This window comes from Fukomys damarensis, unplaced genomic scaffold (genome assembly GCF_012274545.1).
Source record: "Fukomys damarensis isolate Sample0158 unplaced genomic scaffold, DMR_v1.0_HiC HiC_scaffold_2, whole genome shotgun sequence".
Classification (NCBI taxonomy): domain Eukaryota; kingdom Metazoa; phylum Chordata; class Mammalia; order Rodentia; family Bathyergidae; genus Fukomys; species Fukomys damarensis.
Genome location: NW_022900914.1, coordinates 50,287,155 through 50,310,295, shown reverse-complemented (window position 1 = coordinate 50,310,295; position 23,141 = coordinate 50,287,155). Strand labels below are relative to the sequence as shown.

Below are 23,141 nucleotides of genomic sequence, written 5' to 3'. Positions count from 1 at the left end.
CCACTATGTTATAAATTTTTCCTAGTAATTATGTTGGTTTTTGCTTTATACAACAAACCTATGTTATATAGATACAAATAAGTCATAGTTTTATAGGGATTTTGTAGATAGCCTCTTGACTCTTTTGGCTACTGACACATTAGAATTCTTAATATTTACCTTAGTGACTATTTTTTTAATCAGGGTCTCACTATGTAGTTGAGATTGACCTGGAATTCACTATGTAGCCCAGGCCGGTCTCAAACTCACAGCGATCCTCCTGCCTCAGCCTCCCAAGTGCTGGGATTACAGGCATTTGCTGCCACGCCTGGCATGTGTCCATATATTTATGTGTGCCTCTTCTAAAGAGCATTTAGCTAGATTTATTGCTATTGCTGTTGATATTTAAATACAGTCTTACCATCCCTGCCTTTTAACTGATTTAGTCTCCTTATATTTATTATAATTGTTGATGTCTCTTGGTTAATATGTATCTTATTTTCTTTATTATATGATTTTTTTACAAATGAATGCAAGTAGCAGATATGTAAGAGATGGTGTATAATAATAATTTTAAAAATTCTACCACCCATCTTATGCAACCAAAGCATTATTAAGTCATAGAAACCTTCTCTGCTTCTCTTGTATAAGTAGTTTGTATGTGCTCCTAAATAAGGTATTGTTTAATTTGGCTTGATTTTTTCCTTTATAGAAAAGGTGTCATGCTAAATGTAATTTTCTATGATTTTTTTAAAAAATTATTTTACTCAACAAATTGCTTCTAAGAGTAACCCATATGATTTGTGGATGCTGCAGTGCTTTAGTTTTAGCTACTGCACATCATTCCAGGTGTAAATGTTCCATAACTTATTTGCCCACTCTCTTGCTTGTCATTATTTGGGTCATTTCCATTTTTCTACTGCTGTGAACATTCTAGTATATGATTCCTTCAGCCCAAGTACAAGTGTTTCTCTAGGTGATATATTTATAGGGAAATTAACTTGGCCTTGCATATGTTCAGCTTTATAAAATAATGCCTGTAAGAACTATTTTCCAAAGTAGTTATACCAATGTATACACCCATCTGCAGTAAATAGGAGTTCCTGTTGCCCATGTCCTGGCCAACACCTGATGTTATCAGACTTCTTTTTTACCTAAATTACAGATAGTAAGTGCTATCCTGTTGTAGTCCTGCCTTTTATTTCGCTGAGGAAGGAGGCAGATGTTTCAAGAAGGCTGGAATGCTCAGCTGTGTAGAATGCTGCTCCTCAACTAAAATGATGTAATGAGTTACCCCTCTCAAGGGTATTTTAAAATGGATCAATTCCATTACTCAAAGGAATGAATCTTAAAGAGTGAACAATTATCCTTGTCACCTGCCAATAAGGGAGGATTGCTGAAAAAGAAAAGTAGGCTCTCAGTACTCCTATGTCTAAGGTGACCAATCTGCCTGGAACTGAGATGTTTCCCTGATGGCAGACTTACAGTTATGAAACTAGGAAAATGCTGAGCAAACCAAGACAATTTAACCACTCCCAGTGCACACATACATGCTCTTTGACCCTGCTATTCTTTTTTTTTTTTGTACCAGTGATAAAACTCCAGTACTTCCACTTGTGAGGCAGACAGCAGAACCACTGAGCTAAATCCCCAGCCCCTGACCCTTTTATTCTTAAAAACTTTATTCCACACAAGGAGCCTAATTTTTCTGAACACACGCACTCTGACAGTGGCCTCAGGAAATATCAGCCTGTAGGCTATAATCTGAGGCCACCTTCTCATTTAAAAAAAAAAAAGCCTCTCCTTGGGGGCCATCCCTTAATAACCAAGATGAGTGAAAGAAATTTACATCTTACTTCAAAAGAAAAATCTGGATCACATTGTGTTTTTGTCAGTACATTTCTCAGTGGCTCTTTTTTCCAAAAAATCCCTATTTCCCCCAAGTAAAAAAAATGTGACATTTCAACAAGATATCTAAAAAATGACACAGACTCCAGGGCCAGTCTTCCTGGGAGAATCTGTTACATTATGTAGACATGAAGTCTGACCTCTGACTTGCTCTCAAGAGCTGGCATATCTAGGAGTTCCTCATAGATGCCTGTGTCTGAAAGCAGATTTAATAGGGATCTTTCTACAGGCTGAAGTTTCAGGAATGAATATGACAGGAAACCTCGTAAATTTCTCTCTTTTGCAGCAAGTTAGGAAAGCACCAGCCAACATTGGCATCAGTGGTCTCATTTTGCAAATAAGCTTGGTCATCCTTGTAAATTCAGCACAAGCATTCAGGTACAGATGTACAAGTTGTAAAAATATTTTGATACTTCCTCCACTTGGTAAAAATATTATACAATAAGTGGCTAAATAGTAAAAACTTACTAGTGAAATAAACTCTAGTATATGTGCTTGATCTCAGTCACTGTACATGGCCTATAATTCCACGACATGTTTTTAGTTTAAGCAGAACATAGAATGGGGAACACTACAGATAACTTGTTATTTATTTCAGAGATTAGGGAGTTTCCTTTTGATTTAAAGTCCTTCTGTATTCTGTAAATGAGTTAAAAAAAAAAAAAAAGAAAGAAATGACTCACCCTGACCAGAAAAAAGTTGTCTTTCAGGTGGATTTGGGAGACTTTGCTCTCCTTGGCCATAGTCCCTTGGTGCAAAGTGGTCATCCCTCTTGGAGGCTGTGCAAAGGAATCTGATTGGGCCCCCATAACATGGGCAAAAGTGAGTGACCACCCCACAAATGGCAGGAGGATGTCCTAGCCTCTGGCTGGTCTCCAAACAGAAGAGCTTCCTGTCAGCCCATCCTCCCCCGAGTCTATAACTTCCTCCTCCTAGATCAGCCTCAGTGGGTGCATTTCTGACCAAATGGGGAAAGCCTATGAAACACCCTCAGGTATGAGCAAACCCTGTGTCCTATTCCTTGATTCCCTCTTGTTTTCTTTCTCTCTTTAACCTTGGACCTAATTAGTAACTAGTGAATCTGTCTCTGAGGAGGAATGTGGTTAAGTGCCTAAACCAGATACCACTGAAACTTAAAGCTGTTCCACATCTGTAAATTCAGGTCCCTTCTTAGTACACTGTTTTTCTTTACATGTATAGCCTGCCTCACAACCCCTAGGCACTGGTTAAAATTCATGATCCCTCTATCTCAGAATGGGATAAGGCCTGGGAATGACATTTTTTAAACATGCCCATGATTCTTGTACATATTGTTTGAGACTAAAAGTTGAAGAAGGCAATTAAGTTTCCATTTGGTCAAAAAAAAAAATCCTTGTCTTTCTCCTTCCAGACCCAAGAGGCTGCCTACTTTTTTTATCTTTAAAAAACTATTTTGTTCTTCTTGTTATGAAGAACAATACTTCATCACAAGATTATACTCAGAAAGTCTGGAATGAACTGGGATCATCTTACATGAGCTTAGTGTAGCCATAAAGATACTGTAACAAAGTACCGAACAGCTTCCCCAACAAACATTTATTTATTACATTTCTAAAATCCTAGAGAGTCCAAGATCAAAGTACTGGCTAGTACGGTTGCTGATGAAGGCCCTCATCCACAGGGATGCTGCCTTCATGATGTCACCTCACATGGTGGAAAGCAGAGACAAAGCAAGGTCTCCCATGTCTCTTCTTGCAAGGCACTAATCTCAACTTGATGGCCCTGCCCCTGTGACCTAATTACTTCCCTATCTCCTAATGAATTAGGGGTTATGGTTTCAGCATGTGAACTGGGGGCATAATGTGCAGTCTATAGCAAGGGTCTTCTGGAGAATCCTAATAAAGAGCAGAAAGGTCTTGAAGTTGGACTCTGTTAATTCACTTACCACTCTTGATCTTCTAGGACAGGAGAGACAACAAAGCAAGGAATCACTGTCTCCATCCATCTATCCACTGTCCATCAGACAGAAACTGCACCTCAGAACTTTACTGTACACAAATTTATATAAGCACCACCCATGTGCTTGAGTAAGCCATGGGGAACGAAGTGAATGTTGATCACAGTGAGGGAAGATATGGATCTGATAGAGATGAGGGCATTAAAGAGATTTTTAGCTTTTCAAAGCTTTACTCACCTCCCCCCCACCAATCTGCAGTACTCTGGGGCCTCTAGAGTGACCATTTCTATAGTATAAAACCAGAATAGTAGGATGAACAAAGAAATTAAAATCCCAGCTCAGACCACATACTAGCCCTATAAGTCAAGAAATATCTCTGACCCTTAAATTTAATTACAAAATGGTGTTGATGAAACCTTATCTTGAGAGAATTGGTGTGGGCATTAAAAAGGGCAATGCATGGTTAGCCTCTGCAATGAAGTTGGGGCCTAATCAAAGGTAGCTCTGTAAATGTGTCCATTAACAGGATTTTCTAAACCCTCTACGAACCCACCCCTAACCACAGTTTTCCACCCCTCTAACCACTGGATCTCCACAGAATACTAGCAAAAGTCAGGAAACCATATGAATGATAACCATATTCATTCATGCTACTTGGCAATCTTTTGGCATTTCTCTTTCTGATGCCATCAGCTGCCTCCCAGGGGCTAGTCTCTGTTCTCTAATTTTTGCCTGTGTCCTTTGACTTGGTAGGTGACTCATGTCAACCTCACTGAAAGACACACACTGGGCCTTTTCTTTTCTCTCTTACCCTCTCTCTTCCCCTCTAGCTTTGATTCCTCTTTATTTTCCTCCTAAGCTATTTCCAGGGGCCTCTAGTTTTCTAACACCTTCCTTATATTACCATTAGCTCCTTATCTTTTACCCACAAATCCACTTGTGCTTCCCCTAGACTACACACTGGCCTCCTGGTATCACTCCACACCTCCTTCCTAGCACACACATCTACTGTGCATTTGCTGCATCATTTTGCATGACATAACTCTACTTCCTGCTACCTGGCATTTGTCCCCATCCAACACCAAAATTGTTCATGAGTATCCTCATCATTGTCAAACCCAGTCCATTCTCTGTTTTCTCTTCCAGCACAGAGAAAGCAGAGAGAGCAGCAGGAAACACTGATGGAGCGGCCATTCCTTCAAAGTACTAATCTGGGCACTAGTTAAACAGTAAGAATTCAAGTAGAAGATTATATTATGGAGAGCTTTATATATCATACTAAGAAGTGTATGCTTAATTTGGTAGGCAATGTTGGAAGCCTAAGTAGAGAGGTCATTAGCATCAGTGATCAGAACTGGGCTTTGGAAAATTGAATCTGTGATTGGAAATGTAAAGAGGAGAGAGGAAAGAAGCCCATGGTCTCTGCTTTCAAGGAGCTTGCAGATCACTTGGAAGATAAAACTAATGTCCAGGTAGTAAATAACTGTACACAGCATTGAGGAATCCAAAACTAAGCATACATAAGTCAGAGGAGTAAGAGGAATTATGAAGAGCACACTAGTCCACAGCTCCCAGCAGCACAACACAGGCCCTGAAGAAAGACATGGTGGGGGTTAGTGCCAGGAAAGGCAAGACTTCCATAGCACAGGTAAAGCCAGTGAAGGCTTGGCAGGAGCTGGGGCCAGCCCATGCTGCTTCCCTCATAGTGGCTGTAATTTAGGCCCTTCCCCCTAGCAGTTTCAAGATGGTAAATCTAGGTTCTCTCTTAGAACAGAGTTTGACAAATTCTTGTCTAAGACATCAGGTAGTGAATCATTTAGATTTTGTACCCCTACAGTCTTAGTCATAACTACCCCACTCAGCCACTGGAAATAAACATAAAGTTTTTTCTGTGCTGGAGTACATAAAATGCTTCAAAGAATGGAAATGGTTGTGTTCCAAGAGAACTTTATTTACAGACACTGAAATGTGAATTTCACACAATGTTCAAATGTCATAAAGTAATATTTGTCTTTTGTTCTGACCATTTAAAAATGTAAAAACCATTCTTTATTCAGGAACCATATAAAATCATCTGGTAAGCTGCCTCAGCCTATGAGCAGTAGTGTGTTAGCCCCATGGTTGAGAGGGCCTGGGTGTACATCTGACCTTGGCTATTCACCAGATGTATAGCTAAGCTCAGCCTCCCTGTGCCCCAGCTTCTTCACCTGCACAGTGGAGATAAGGATGTAGCAGCATCTCTCTCCTCTGACTGCCACAGGATTAAATGAGTATAAAATCTTGAACCCATGAAATTGACCCAGAGACATGGAGAAACAGCAGAGTGCAGGGAATTAACGTGTGTTTTAGAGAAACCTGAGGCTTTTTGCCATGAGGCGTGGGGTCTAGTTCAAGGTCTATTGCATAGCCTTTGGAGGCTGGTTCCTTAATTTCCTCTTATATAAAATAAAAATGATTTTACTCCCTCTGAAGAATAGGTGTAAGGGGAAATGGCATAATAATTATGATTGCTTTAAGGGGAAATCTATGAGCTTCTATATCACACAGCACTGACAGTTTCTTATACTGTTCTCCAAGAAAACAACCCTGAAGGAATTACTGATTCTAGCACTGAGGCAGTAGATTTACAACACAAGCCTCGAGCACCTTTATTTCTACAAAGAAACACACACAAACGGACAAACACACACACGGATGTTAGGAGTGTCAAAGGAAAACACGAGAGGCAGTTGAAAGAGCTCCAAATGGCCAAAGTTGAAATAATTAGAGAAAAAACAATACATTGGATTATAAGCCAAACTACATAATAAATATTAATGAGTCCATACTGATATATAAGATTAAAGAAACAAATAAGAGGTAATAAACCAATCTCTTATCCAGAATAATTCCAAACAATTCATGTAGATAATCCATGTTCAGGAAGGACAGTCTAATTCTGTGTGTTAGTTGGCTTTTTGTGGCTACAACAAATACCTGAGAAAAACACTTTAAAAGGAGAAAAGCTTTGCTTTACCTCACAGTTTCAGAGCTTTTAACCCATAGTGACTTGGTTACATTGCTTCTGGACCATGGAAAAGTAGAACATCATAACAGAAAACATATGGGGTAGAGCATCTCACCTCATAGTAGACATGGGACAGAAAGAGTAGGAAAGAGGGAGAAAGAGACCAAGAGCAAAATATACCTTTTAAAGTCACACCCCAATGACCTTTTTCTGCCAACTAGGCCCACCTCTGAAAGTTTCCAGTGGATTAACCATTGATGACATCAGAACTCCCATAATCCAATCACTTTGCAGAAGCCCCACCTCTGAATATTGCTGCATTGGGATTAAGTCTTCACACATGAGCTTTGGGGGAGGGATAGTCCAGATGCAAATTATAATATCCACACTCCTGAGTGACGGCTGCACATAGTAAGTTCATCCTCAGAGTACAGTTTGGAAAAGGGGAGGAAAGAGTTATCTGTACAGTGGAGAAATCTGACAACACAGTCTCAGCCTAGGGACCAAGGTCAAAAGCAACAATGATAAATCATGATATCCCATACTCTGGATATGATGTGATGAGAATGGCACTTATCTGTTTGGTTTTCCTCCTCAAAACACACAATCCAATTCTAATCACCAGAAATGAGGGTAGATCCCAGATAAGGAACACTCTACAAAATACCTGACCAGTCCTCTTCAAAATTGGCAAGGTCATTATTGTGATTTGGGTCTAGATGTCCCCCCAAAGCCTCAAGTGGATGAGGTGGGACTTTCTTTTTCAGAGGTAGTTAAATCTGGAATGTGTGATGCTAGGGTTAAGAGCATGTGATTACTAAACCACTATAGGTGAGTAATTAGTTTGTCACAGCCCTAATCCTAGTAGTTTGAATAAGAGAAAGGGGGCAGAAAGATTCTGTTAAACTTCCTGTTACCTTTGCTACCTTGTGGGTGCTACGGTGTTTCTCCTCTGGGACACCTGTCTGCCAATCACCCTGTTTTGGAGCCAGCCAATTATGGACTGAAACTTCTATAAACTGTAAGCCAAACAAACCTCTCCCCCTCCAACTTTGGTTTTGTTGGGTATTTTGTCTCTGCAAGGAGAAAAAAGTAACTAACACAAGTCTGAAAAACTATCAAAGCTCAGAGCCTCCTAAGAAAACACAGAAAGAAAATGGAATGTGGGGTTGCAGAACAAAAGAAGTTGATTAAGGAAAAACTAAACATCTGAGATCAGAAATGCATTGTATGACTTCAGTTAATAATAATGTATCAATGTTGCTTCATTACAAAGCAATTGTGACAAAGGCGATGTACTAATAACGTGCTAATGATAAGGAAAACTGGTGAAGTATCGGTTCAATTAGGTCTTATGTCCAGTTTTAAATTGTACTGTTGCAAAGGTCTTTTATATAATCTGAACCCAAGCCCTTTAGCACATATACATTTTACAAATAATTTTGCCCAGTACATGCTTCTCTTTTTTTAAACATTAGTTTTCAAAGATCAGAATTTTTTAAATTTTTTTTAAAACTTGGAGCTGAGGAGGTAGCCCAGTGTGAGAGCATGTGGTTGCATGCACAAGACCCTGGCTTCTGCCTTCATCACCACATTAAAAAGAAAAGTATTGTACTTTTAGAGTTATTTCAAAGAAGTTTTGTGCTAACCTGATAGTCACAAAAAATTTCCTCTAGAAATTTCCTTTTCTTCTAGAATCTAATCGAACAGACACTTTACCAAAGAAGACACACAGATGACAAGCATACAGCATGTTTGATATCACTAACATCTGGGAGATACAGTGAGATGTAATCCCACATCTATTAAAGTGGCTAAAATGTAAAATGACAAGCCATAGAAAATACAGTGAGATGTAATCCCACATCTATTAAAGTGGCTAAAATGTAAAATGACAAGCCATAGAAGTGTAGGCAAAGATGTAGACAAATTAGAACTTTCACTCACTCCCACACAACCACTTTAAAATAACGATTTGAATTTCTTACAAAGCTAAACTCAGACCTGCCATAGGATACAACTATTCTAGTCTAGATATTTACTCAAGGGGAAACAGAGAATATGCTGATACAAAGACTCATAAATGAATACTCATAATAACAGACTTATTTATAGCAGCAAAAACTTGAAAATTTCTCAGTGTTCATGAACAAGTAATTAGATAAATAATTTGTGGTAAACTGATACAATAGAAGGCATATTAACAATAAAAATTAAGTACTGACACACACAAAAAGGAAAACTGGCTTGCAGAATATTGGTTCTCTCTATTACCTTTGCAACTTTCCTGCAAATCTAAAACTATAATAAAACAAAGTGGTCAGTTTTTAAAGATTTTTTAGTTTTATTTTAATGACATGATTATCATAGACATTTATGGGGTACAGAGTGCCCCTTCAATACATGTATACATTATGCAATGATCAAATCAGGATAATTAATATGCACCTCACCTCAAATATTTATCCGTTCTATACAGCAATCAAAACCTCCTAGCTATTTTGACATATACAGTACATTATTATAGATTATCGTCTCCCTGTGGTACAAACACCTCAATACATTTCTCCTATTTAATTTTGTACCTGTTGACAAAACGTCTCTATATCCTCCTCACCCTCACTTTCTTCAGCCTCTGGTAATCACCACACTATTGTCAACTTCTATGAGATTAACTATTCTAGACTCCATACATGTGAGATTGTGCAGTATTTATCCTTCTGCACTTGGTTTATTTCACTTAACATTAATCCGCCAGATTAATCCACATCACAGTGACAATATTTCATCTGTTTATTGTTGAATAATATCCTGTTGTGTACTTATAACACATTTTCTTACCCATACACCAGTTGATGGGCACTTACGTTGATTCCATATCTTTGCTATGATGACTAATGCTGCAATAAACACACAGGAATAGATATCTCTGACATAATAATTTCATTTTCTTTAGGTATACACTCAGAAGTAGGATTCTTAGATCATATGATGCTTCTATTTTCAATTTTCTGAGAAACCTCCACAATGTTTTTCATTAAGACTGTACTATTTTACATTCCTACCAGCAGCATGCTAGGGTTCCCTTTCCTCTACATCCTCGGCAATGTTTGTTATTTTTTTGTCCTTTTGGTAATAGCCAAAAATGTGTGAGGTACTACTGCATTGTAGTTTTGATTTACATTTCCCGCGTGATTAATGATGTTGAGCACCTTTTCATATACCCTTTGGCCTTTTGAATGTCTTCTTTTGAGAAACATCAATTAAGGGCTTTTGCTATTGTTTGAGTTCTTTGTATGATCAGGATATTAACCTTCTAGACCATTACCCACTCACATATGTTGTATTTTTTGATGTTAAAAATTACATTTTATACTGCATAGCCCTTAACAAATTATTATAATTATTATCTTAATAGTTTTCCCATTTTTAACTCACTATAGTATTAAATATATATAGTGAAAGCATATGCATCCCATACATGTTGGCATATCTTCCCATAGTTTTACAATCCTTTCCAGCCTAGATACTGCTAATACCTACACACAGAATGTTGGAGTCAGTTCCTTAAACTCCATCAGGGTCAACAGCAAGCACAACTCCAAGGATTGTTATTTACACAATAGTCTCAGTGGTGATGCCCTAGAGTTGTGCTGATTGCAGTGGTACAAAAGAACTTTGCAACCTGTGTGCCTCAATTGTATCATCTGTAAAATACAACTTACTATTGAGGGAACATGAATAAGGTGATACATGCATAAAACATTTAAAACAGAGCCTTGCATATAGCAAACAACATATCAGTGTTAGCTATTCATATGGTGGTGGTGGTGATTATTGTTATTGTTCTTGTTGTTGCTGTCTAGAATGTCTCCAATTTATACCCTGGAATTTCTCATCTCTCTCTTTCTAAGTTCTACCCATAGGATGGCTTATTTTGTGTCAACTTGGCTAAGCTAACAGTCGAACGCCAATCTATAAAGTATTTTTGTAGATGTGATTAGCATTTACAACGATTTTATTTTAAATAAAGCAAATTACCTTCCATAATGTGAGCCACCCTTATTTAAGTTGAAAGCCTTAAAAAGAAAGGCTGAAATTTTTCTGGCAATGAGAAACTTACCCTCTAGGCTGCAGCATCAAACCTGAGCTTGCAGCACATCAGTCTGCCCTACAAAGTTCACACTTGCCAACTCTGATAACTGTGTGGGCCAATTCCTTAAAGTAAATTAATCAGGATGGATGGATGGATGAAGAGGGGGGATGGAAGGAGGATGGGATGAGAGAGAGAGACAGAGAGAGAGAGAGAAAGAGAGAGAGTCTCCTATTGATTCTGTTTCCCTGGAGAACCTTGCCTGACAGAGTTAACCCAGCCTCCACTGTGTCTCATAAAAAATTAAAATGCAGCCTCTTTTCTGGGCCCAGTCATGCATGTCTAACTACCGCCAAAATCAAAGCTTGTACAGTGACTTTACTGGCTTCCAAGAGCACGGCTTCCAGGACCCTAGAAGCTGTGGCCCCTGCCAAAATCCATGGACCTCAGTCCTCAACCCCTAGAATCCAGACACAAAAAATTTCTTTGTTCTTCAAATATACCCAGCTTATTGTAAGGACCTCGGCCTTTGTGCTTGCTCTCGTCTCTGCCCGGGCCACTTTCACAGGTGACCCTCCAGGTCTTCACTGTAACATCACATCATCAAAGTCCTTTGAGTAAGAACACCTAGTCTTCACCACTGCTACCTGCTGGTTTTTTTCCCCTGAGCACTTAACTCATTTATGATTTTATGTTTATTTGCTATCATATTTAGGTTTAGGAAGGCAGAAACTACCTCTTATTCACTACTATATCTTTGGCACTTAATACAAAGTAGAATACTAACAATTCAGTGTCTAAATGAGTGTGGCCAGAAGCAACTATGCAGTCCTTTCCGGTTCCCATCCATAACTGAAGGTATTGCCTTAACACAGGGCTGGCCCCAAACATGACGAGGTGATTTTGTTAACATTGTGTATGCAACCTTTACAAATCTAAATCTTCATGATTCAGAACCTAAGCACAGTCAAATTCTAGTATAAAAGGCACAGTTAACAAAATAAGGATTCCATTTAAAAGCTTCCAAAGCAATTGTCTACAACCTTACCTGTGAAAAAAGAAAACAGTCCCTGTCTAATTCCTGCTCTCACTGCCGCTCCCTTCATACCCTCCCCCACCAATCCACATCCAATCCACATGGGCCTTGCATCTCTATGGCATAAATCAGCTTAGCTTTTCTTCCAGCAATTAAGGCCCCTTTTTTATAAGAGGAGGTTTATCCTTGCATAAAGGACAGTCCTGAAATTATTAAATTCTCTTTGGCCAACTTCAGGAGATAGCAAAACCTGTCAACACTCCCCCATTAAAAATATTTGTCATCTCACATCCGGTACACAGCAGACTTCCAGTTGATTAATACAGTCTTCTGTGAGACATGTAAATTGCATTGCTCAATTTGTTAATGGAGACTTTGTGACACATAGTGTAAGGGTCTGTTGTGTATGCTGAGAACTTCTGGCTGAGGAACAGAAAATGTGTTCATCTTTGTTACCTAGCTCAGTCTACTGAGAATCTCTCTGGGCCGGGGTTTAAGATAAGGAGAGGTGGTGGATATACCAGAAGGGATCCTGACGTAAACTGGAATCCACCTGGCCACATTCCAGGTCACTCATCTAGAAGGTATTCAATCCTGGATCTGATTTTTTAAACTGTGTTGTTTTTCAATAAATCACCTACTCTTATTTATTGCTGCAGGTAATTTTTACACTTGACATATTGATTCAATCTTGAAAAAGTAGTCTCTCTGATTTGAGTGATATTTATCCATTCTTTTTAGTACATTTTAGCAGAAAGAGAGAAAAATGTAAAAGGTTGAAATGAGAAAAGGGAAGATCTTTTTTCTATTCCCATTTCAACCCTGAGTAACTTGAACAAGTCAATTACCTTCTCTATATCTTAATTTTTCAATTTAAAACAGCATTAACTGTATCTGTCTCTTACCTGAGATGAAGTCCAACCCACTTTTCAGAAACACTTTTACAATGAAATTATTGCATGCAGAAAATGTAAAGTTTCTGTATCTTCTACAAGCCAGTGGCTATTTACACTTGGTACTAAATTTCTTCAGAAGAAAAGGCTTCTGGTCATTTTTCAGGCATTGTTGTGATGATTTTCAGACACACCAAGAAAGGTGGACATTTTGCATGACAGCCATGAGTCTGGGCACTCAGTCCAGACTTGAGAACATAGTTATTAGTCATGGGCTACTGTGACTAGAATTATTTTAGTTATTTTAAGTGTTTTTTGTACCCCTGGGACTAGAAGGGATGTAAAATACCAACCAATGCCTGCACTTAATGGAGCAACTTAATCTATATGTGGACATGTTGATTCCTATCAGCTGGCAATGTTTGAAGCAATTTTTAAACAATGCCCCACCAAAAACACCCATATTGTCAATGCTTGAGAGAATGATAAAGTGGAAGCTTCAGTTCTGCTGCACATATCCCAGCAGCACTCAGCCACCAGCCAAAGCAGAAACCCATCCCAGACCCCTCCCCGGGTACTAATCCTGAGAGGACACATTGAACTGATGGTGGTTACCTTCTCAGCCTCAAGCAGGGCCTAACACAGCAAATTCCAGGTCCATCCAGGGGAACTGAGGACGGATGAGTTTTAGAAGCAAAACATGATCAGTGCCCACTGACCCTCGGAGCAGACATGGCAAATAAGTCTTTTTTTCTGTGGGATTGGAATATTCCAAGAAGGTTTGCAAAGTTCACGCTACATGGGGCACATACTGGAAAACTGCAACATGACATACACTGTAAAGGATGTGGGGCCAAGGGTTGAGTGGTGGGTCGTGTGCGAAGAGGTTAAGCATATAAAATCTATCTTGGTTTATTACGCTATCACTGAAACGGTCCAGGTGCCAGCTTCAATTTGACGCCACCTGGTGGCGCTTATCTGCCCCAGTTTTCCTATCCGGGCTCTGGCAGGTTGGAATTTATAGAATCCTCAGGGAATTCAGGAAGCTTCAGATGACTCCTCATTATTTGCCATACTGAGAAGTTTGACATAACACAGGGAACATAACACAGATTCAGGAGTTTTCTCTGTCTCCCACTTAATGAAACTGTTTCCATCTCCACCACATTCCCTACCCCATCCAAAGTATGAACCTTAACCAACCTCAGGAATTCTGGGACCACCCATCTCTCGCCTATTTAGGGCCATTCCTTCCATGTTTCTCCCCCATCGCTTCCTTACAGCCCAACTAACATAGAGTTTTTGAGTGAGGCACATTTTACCAGAGATGTGGGGAATAAACTCAAGGAGTTACAGAATAAGTTACAAAATTATACTTTCTGGTATTTACTCTCAGATACTATTCAACTGCTCCTTGCAACACATTGAACAGTCATCACCACAGGAAGTTTCTTGCTAGCTGTGTCCCTTTTGCAAGGCTGTTGTTGAACCATGGGTTCAAGTCCCGCCCTAGCTACCTGGTCCCTGCTACTGCTTCTCCTGATAGTTCCATTTTCTCTCACAGAAACCAAATCTGCACTTTTTGCCTCAACCTGAATTAGGTTTCTGGCATCTGCTTTTATATTCTGAATTACAATAAGACCCTCAGCCAAACTGAGGGCCATCTAATTTGTTTTCTCTCTACAATATGAAATGTGCAAAGGCTTTTCATGCAGGATTTGCTTTTTCTGTACATTCCACCCAATCAAAATTCCAGACAGGACTATTAGCCACCTGCCTCCACACAAAAACACTATCAGTGCCCCGCGCCCCCGTGCTCTACCCCCACTCCCACCCTGAGCCTAAGCAGACAGGAAGGAGGAGCAGGGTACATGAGGGAAGCTGGGTTCTTTCTGTTAGAGTCTCTTGCCTTTGCTATCTCTCCTGAGAGCGTTTCTAAACCCTGGAGGCATACTGGACCACATTGGGGATGTTCAGAGGTCTTCATATCCCCTGCCTTTTCAACCAAACACGTGGGTATCTTTCTTTGCCCCATGGCTTCACTTGGCCTCTGCCCTCTACCCTCCTTCATGGCCAAGCTTATTAAGAATGGAGTCTCTACCTACCGTCTCCATTTCCTCATTCCCATGACTCAGCCCACCTGGTCTAACCATCACTGATCACCTGGCTGGTTCTACTTTTCCAGACCAGACAGCAAGTTGCCACCCTGATCCTCTCTCCTCTCAGAGGCGGGCTACATTACCCCTGGGAACCCTCTTCCTGCCCACCCCTACCTCTCACCCTGGACTTGGAGCCCCCAGATATAGCCTTCTTTCTCCCATGACCAATGCATCCCCTCACCTTGTGGTTTTTGGACCTGAGGATTCCTGTGTCTAATGCCATCCCAAACTTTCCACCCAGCTTTGGATCCAGGCCTGTGCCTGCCTGCGCTCAAAGTCAGCATGTCCAAAAGGCAGTTTACCGATCTAGCACAGGGCTGCCCTCCTCCCAGGGACCCATCCCAGTGACAGATGCTCTCACTTACCTCCACTCCTCCTGGCCAATCATGCCCTCAGCAGCCAAGTCCACAGCTCTCCCTCCAGCCACAGTACCTCTTGGGGCCTTCCCCTCCTATCCATTCATCTATCCTGCCAGGGCCCAAGCTCAGAAAATAAGCATCCTTATTTTCTCCAGGTCACTGTGAAGCATCCTAAAAGTTAATGCTTCTAGCCAGTCCACCTACATCCGTGCCACTGCCAGAGCAGTGGGCTCTGATCTGATTAGCCCCCTGTTTAAAACTGTTGTTTGGTTTCCTATCAACTTCAGAATAAATTAAGGTCTCCCCATCCTGTCATAAAATGCCCTTCTGGATTGGGCCTCTGTCTTGCACACATTTGCAGGATGTTTCAAGGTGGATTCAGCTTCTTGCCTGTGACCTAGGATGGAGCAGTGAAAGCTACCAGGCCACAGGCTTCCACTTGGGTGAAGAAGGTACAGGCATAGCTGCCAGCAGCAGGACTCAGTGCCAGTGGCCCTTAGCCCTGCTGCCCAGAGACATCACCAGGAGAGCTTCCTAAGCTCTGTGTCCAGGCTGCCTGTGGAATAATTAAATCAGAAGCTCTGGGTGGGATCCACACACAGGAACTTCTCACTGCTCCCTCTAGTGATTCCTGATGTGCAGCCAAGAACAAGAGCTGTGCACTTCCAACTTGAGCTCACACATAAATCACCAGGTAGTCTCACTAAAACACATGCTCTGATTTGGCCCACTGAGGATGGGGACTGAGAGTCTGTATGACCAACAAGCTCCCAAGGGCTGCCATTGTTCAGCTTGCAAGGTAGTGAGCAGCATGTCACAAGGACATTCAAGAAGATGTTGCACGCTTACAAAGTATAGATATTGAAGAGAGGGTTAATGCCTTGCAAAGGGGTTGGGATTACATTGGTGTTCTTCAGTCTTTCTGTAACAGCTGAAATCTTCCCTTGCAAACAAAATCACCCACAGGAAGCTAATACATAAACCCACAAAGCACATTAGAGTGAATATGATGAACTCAGAACCATGCCTTCTTGACTCTTTCTCCCACTCTAAACCACCCAGTATCTCCACCAAGGACATTATGAAGACACCTAAATACTACTTAATAAACCCAATGATCTTGATTTCAAACACTGAGGATTATTTCAAAAATCAAAACTGTTGATGCTTTGAACAACGAGGTGACTCGTGTTATTGAGACATAAGCACATCTGGATTAGTGAGCATTAAGGTATTAGATCATTAAGGACAAGGGAATCGGTGGATTCAGGGACTACATGGTCTGTATTCAGCAAGCTTATCCTGAAATGTGTCAAGCGCCTTCCACTGCCTACAGCAGTGAACAAGAAGGAACAAAGGCACGGAGCTGTTGCACGTACCTTCCTACTGATAGTTCCTGGAAGTGCTTTGGTGAGGTTTAACGATCAAAATCAATGTGCAGCCACCCTAAGCCTGCAAAATCCAGCACACAAACAAAGTAGTTCCTCCTGTCACCACCTCTTGCTTTCATGGCTGGGTCTTTCCTAGCTCTTTTCTAGGGTATTGCTGACCTCTATTAATCCCAACACCACATCTTTTCTCCCAAGGCAGATATTAATTCTAAGAGTTTTAAATACTGCCCAGAAGGAATCTAGGAAATGTCAGAATCAAAAGCCAAAGTGGGTGGGGAGCCACAAAAATAGGATTACTCTGGTTCACTGGCCAGATCTCTAAAATAATAATTTTAGCATATATATTTACCAAATTCCAATTACTACAATATGGTAACATTTCTCCAAAAAATTATCAAAGAAACATATTTAATTTCATATTTTCTAATGACACAGTTTCATTCATTTGTCTTACATTCATATAGAATTTTTGATAATTTGGACATTGGATAATCTGGACATTGCTTGGATGAAGCATTTGCAGTTACTATGTAATAAAAGTTTATCTGACCTAAACTTAGGAGGAATTGGTTAACTTTTGATCTCATCAAAGGAGTAAACTTGCCTCTAGGAAGGGGATGGTTGAGGAGTGGTTACAGAGGCAGAAGACTGCAAATCTGGATAACTAGGATCCTAGCTAGGCTGAATTTTTATGTACTTATTTTATTGTGATAAAATACATATTATATAATAAAGCTACCCTTTAACCTATTTGAAACATGCAATCAGTGGCATTAAGAACATTCACAATTTGTACAACTATCCCTACATTTCATAGAAGTGAAATCCTACAATAGCTGTCTTTTTGTAGCAAGTTTATTCACTCAGCAGAATGCTTGCAAGGTTTATCCATATGTCTGAACTCCATTCTTTTTTTAAGAGTGAATTTTGTTTCCACCTTCCAGCTTTTGTGAATAGTATTGGTGTGTAAGTATCTGCCTTGGTCTGGGCTTTTCATTGTTCTGGATCTGTGCCCTAGAAACAGACTTGCTGCATCATATTGTTATGCTCTTCTTAATCATCCTTGTAGAGCATGGAAAAAGCAATGTTCTACCTGACGTTTTAATGAATGTAAGTGTATATTTTTGTTGTTCTCAAATAAATGACAGTTAGTTTTCCTTCTCTGACAAAAGGGGCTGATACATTTTGTTTACTGCTTCCTCTTAGCATTTTTAATGAACTGATTTGTAATTTTCCAAAAGGTATATTATTTTAAAAATATAGATTTTATTTTATATTTAGGTATGATAAGACCAACATACCCAGGACATGTTTGACATTGAAAAGGTATTTTATTACTGACATTCTTAGGATGAAAGAGCATGGCCCCATACTACAAAGAAAGGCTTAATTGGGATTTTCTCAGGAAAGAACCAGGGAGGCAGGGTAAACAGGTTTAGGATTAGTAGCTTGAATAATATCAGTGGGCTCTGAGGTACAGGTGCTAACAGACTGATGCCTGGCTTAGGTGACTCAGGCAGGAGAACAATATCATGTAGTGGAAAAGCCCCATAAAGCAAACGAAGATGTGGGCTTCAGGTTTTTAGTTTACATATGTAAGGCAGATAGACCTGGAAGGGACAGGCAAGACCACAAAGCCAGCCTCAGATGCCAAAGTGTCAGATACAGACACCATAAACCATGGTTTAAACACATTTTGAAGTCACTAAATCCCAAATAACAGTGGAGGCCAAGCAGGGCCTCAGAGGCTCGTAGATGTAGGGTATGAATGATTCTCAATGTTCATCCTCTATCAGAATAATTTTCCAAAACAAGCCTGCTGCCCCCACACCAAAGCCATATGAGTGAGCACCTTTGGGCAGTGGTCATTTATAAAGCTCTGTGCTGGTTCTCATTTCATCATGTGCTGATCTGCTACAGGTTTCTTAGAATCTGATACAGAAGTGGAACAGCATCTCCTAGGAGCATGTTGCCCACGCAGATCTGCAGGCCCACCCAGAGCTGCCGAACCAAGAACCCAGGCTGAGGCTCAGCCTGTGCCATTGCCCAAGCCCCCAGGGGATTCTGAGGCCACTCAAGTAGAGAACCATAGGCCTGGGGAAAGGAGCATGGACTGACGGCAGCATCCTCTCAGCACAACCCTGACCCAACAGTTGTGCTAAGGCTCCAAGGCCTGCGAGGACCAACTAACATGGGTAGGTCTCCGAGCAAGAGCCAGTCGGCAGGGGACAGGGCTGTTTGTCACAGGGAGGAGACATGGGGCTTAAAGGGGGTTCTCAATGTGGCCCTGCCCCTGGAGTCTGTAAAGGCCTTGCTCCCAGATGCCAACATTACAGCATCCTGGAGGAAGGACTGAGACCAGGGAGGAAGCACATCATGCAGCCATTACTGCGGTGGCTGGAGAAGATGACAGTGTAGGCGACCTGGAGATTGTGCTGCGACAGGAGTAGCCCATCTGTGCAGAAGAGTTGCACTTGCACTCTGCTTTGCTGAATCTGTCTGTGGCTTGTTGCTTAAGAATTCTTCAAACATTTTCAAATTGCAAATTTTAATGTTCAGAAGTGGATGTATAAGTAGCAAAGCTGTGGGGCTTTACAAATTAGAGATTGAAAGCAAATGGAGTATTGATAAAGGAAAAATTAAATGGATAAGTGGGCTTTCCCTTTTGAAAAGAAATCATTGCAGAGAATTAGCACAAGCAGTAACCAGAATAGAAGGAAATAACTGCAGGTGATTCTTCCAATGGCAAGAAGATAACTCTAGGGGTACAGGCCTCACACTGGTCCCAACTCCTCCTGATATCAGTTGTAAACTTGAACAAATTAGTTGAATTCTAAAATTTGATTTCCTCATCTACACAGTGAGATTGTGATAGCCCCTACCTAACTATTCACTTAAGGGGCTATAGAAGAGAATGATAATAAAATTCTTGGCACTGTTCTCTTCATAAATACTCCAAATTTAACTACCATTTCTGCTACTAATGCTGCCATTAATATTAGTGTTAGCACAGTGGCAGCTGTGGTCTATATTATGCTGCTATAACAAAATACCAGAGCTTGGATGCTCTATAGAAAAAAGAGGATTATTTAGCTCACAGTTTTAAAAGCTCAAGGGCACTACTTTTGGTCAGCTCTGGTGTGGGTCTTACGGTGGGTTACATCACAGTGACAGGAGCATGTGCAAGAATGGGGGCTGATGTGCATGGATTAGGGGAGATGGGAGGCTCCCTTATACCAACTCAATCTTGTGGGATCTAATCCAGTCCCATAAGACTGACCCACTTCCAGGAGACAACATCCATGACCTAAGAACCCCTCCCCTATTGGTTCTACCACCTCAACATCACCACCCTATAGACCAAGCTTCCTGCACTTGAACCTTTGAAAAACAAACCCTATCCACACCACGGCAGTGACCTAGAACAAGTCTCTCAAGATATTAGCTGTTCTCATCATTCTTGTAACTGCTACTGGGAGTGCTGAGCCTCTCCATTATGCACACATCTGGGAAGAAGGCTTACCAGATGAGCCAAAGACCCTGTGAGAAAAATACCTTTGCTCAAAATTCAGAAAGCGTATTTGAGTCTGCTGCAGAGAAGACCCCTTGCTGTACACAGAATAAGATAATCATCTATGCGGTGAAGGAAGAGCTCTGAAATTACCAAATCTTGTGGATGTGGCAGCACAGGTTGCCACAGGAATGGCTTACATTGAGCACATGAATTATATCCACAGAGACCTGCGATTAGCAAACATCTTAGTGGGGAATGGATTAATTTGCAAGATTGCAGACTTTGGATTGGCCCAGTTAATTGATGACAATGAGTACACAACAAGACAAGGGGCAATGATCCCCATTAAATGGACGGCCCCTGAGCAGCTCCACATGGGAGGTTCACAGTTGAGTCTGACGTGTGGCCTTTTGGAATCTTACTCACAGAGCTGGTCACCAAAGGAACAGTGCTATACCCAGGCATGAACAACTGGGGGTTGCTGCAGCAGGCGAGTGCAGCTACTGGTAGCCCTGTCCCTGCCCCATCTCTGCACGAGCTCATGATCCACTGCTGGAAAAAGGACCCCGAGGAGTGCCCCACTTTTGAGTACTCACAGGGCTTTCTGGAAGACTACTTTACCACCACAGAGCCCCAGCATCAGCCTGGGGAGAACCAGTGAGAGCTGGGTCTGCAGAGGCCTTGTCCCAGAGGCCTCCCACCCCTACCCATTAGCTCTCCATTCTGTAGCCAGCTACCGTGAGGAGCAAGAACCATCCAGGATCAGACTGCATGTGACTCTGAAGCTGATGAACCTCCATGGCCCTCATTAATGACACTTGTCCCCAAAGCCAAACCTCCTTCCTCTGTGAAGCATAAGAGACGGAACCTCATTATTTCTCAAACATTGGAAAACTGCGCTGTAACTATGTTATGTTCAGTGTAAATAGTTACTCCGATGCCAACGAGCCTAGTGCTTTCATGTTTTTAAAATGCAAATCCTATGTGATTTTAAACTCTGTTTTCACCGGCTTCAACTAAAAAAATGTATTATTTTCCAACAAAAAAAAGATAAGCATCCAAGCCGCTACAACAAACCTCCAAAACTCTGTGGTTTAACATTGCAAAGATTTATTTCTTGCTCATGTCTAGTTAAATATGAGTCAGTTGGTGTCTGTCTATCTTTCAAGTGTTGACTTAGAGATCCAGGCAGAGATCTATCTAGAGTATATTCCCAAAGGCCAGGCTTAGAAATTTACACTTGGTGGCTTTCACCTATGGACCCAACTAGTAGGATTAGTCTTAACAAGCTAATTATTCTTCTATCCATGAATCTATTTGTCACATTACTGAGGACCCCTGAAACATTGCTGGAAACCTCTGCAGTAGGCTCCAGTCTCCTGGTCAGTGTATAATGCAAGCCAGAGGGGAAAACGCTAAAACAACAGACTTAAGAAAGACAGAAGAAGAGCCCCAAAGCTGGTGCTAGTCCAAGCCACTGGTTTTTATTGGTAACCAACTGGGATAAAGATGAGCTGTGTGCAAGGGTAGAACTATGTGTGAGGGTGCGCAGTTGTGCAGTTTCTATGGAAACTAATGTAAACAAAGGACAAGACAAAGCATTCTCAAATTCGGAACAGAATAGACAGAATATAGGGTTGTAATTAGGACATTGTCCTTCTAGTTAAGAAAGTATTAATTATGGAAATAGACTTTGGGTGTGAAATACTCTGATTTCAGCATGTAGGCTTCGGCCAGACTTGCTTCTCAAGACAAGCCAGGTGTGGGGTTAACTCTTCACAGTCTGTGCTACGTACAGCCTGCTTTGGGCATAATCAATACTGCAGTTCCCTGCATTACATAGCAAATATTGGGAATCGTCAACTATGGTGGTTCTCATTTAAATATACTAGTCTACAGGTATGAATTACATGGGGAAATCACCTCCTTCATTTACAGAATATACTTCCAATTATGCAACCTAGATTTGTATTAATGGAGGTAAGTAATATTAAAATTAACAATTTTGGCTTAATTGCCACAAGTATGCAATAGATCCAGTTCCCTATCATCTATTCATCTATTTCTCTCCCTCTCTCTCTTTCTCTCTCTCTCGTCTCTCCCTCTCTCTTCAATCTGTAAAAGAGTCTACCTCATGGCAAAAGTCCAGAAGGAGAACATAAATTGGAGAGATTTTCTTTCTCTAGCTAATCAACCTTTCACCCTGCGCAGGCGGCAGACCTCACAGCCCAGCCCCACAGCGGTGAAGGGTGGGAAGGGTTGCTGTCAAGCTTGAACCACCCCTGTTCTTTCTCAGACTGACACCTCGTCCACCTCGCTGCAGGTACCACATCTGTGTGACTGTGCTGATCTACTTCCTCCCCCTGCTGGTGATCGGCTACGCCTACACAGTCGTGGGGATCACACTGTGGGCCAGTGAGATCCCCGGGGACTCCTCTGACCGGTACCATGAGCAAGTGTCTGCCAAGCGCAAGGTGAGTATGGGGCAGACAGCACCTGACCCCCACCCCAGCACAGGCAGCAGGTGGTCTCGCAGGGCTGGCAAATCTGTGAGCCCTCAAGGGAGCAGGTGCAGAGTTTTCCCTGGGTCTGGGGAGGAAAAGAGAGAAGGGGAGAGAACTTTCTTTATCACACTCATACACACACACAAAAACATATACCCAAAACAGTTACCACTGTTATGTATCTTACTAGCCCTTGTAAATAAGGACATTTATAAACCAAATAAATATATATGATTTTCTTTTCTTTTTTACACAAATAGTACATACACACTGTTGTCACATTCTTCACTTAACACGCACCAGAATCCCAAAAATCAATATATAATGAGTTTTCTCACCCCTTTCTCCACTACTTTTTTACT

General features: G+C 41.2%; 1 protein-coding gene across 1 annotated transcript in view; it reads left to right on the top strand.

The window, feature by feature from the left end:
- The window catches only part of Tacr1 (tachykinin receptor 1), a 165,373-nt gene that overhangs the window by 130,877 nt on the left and 11,355 nt on the right, over window positions 1-23,141 (top strand). The window contains exon 3 of the mRNA XM_010631601.2: window positions 22,599-22,749. Within this exon, the coding sequence (XP_010629903.1) occupies window positions 22,599-22,749 (151 nt within the window). The remainder of the gene's footprint in view (window positions 1-22,598; window positions 22,750-23,141) is intronic.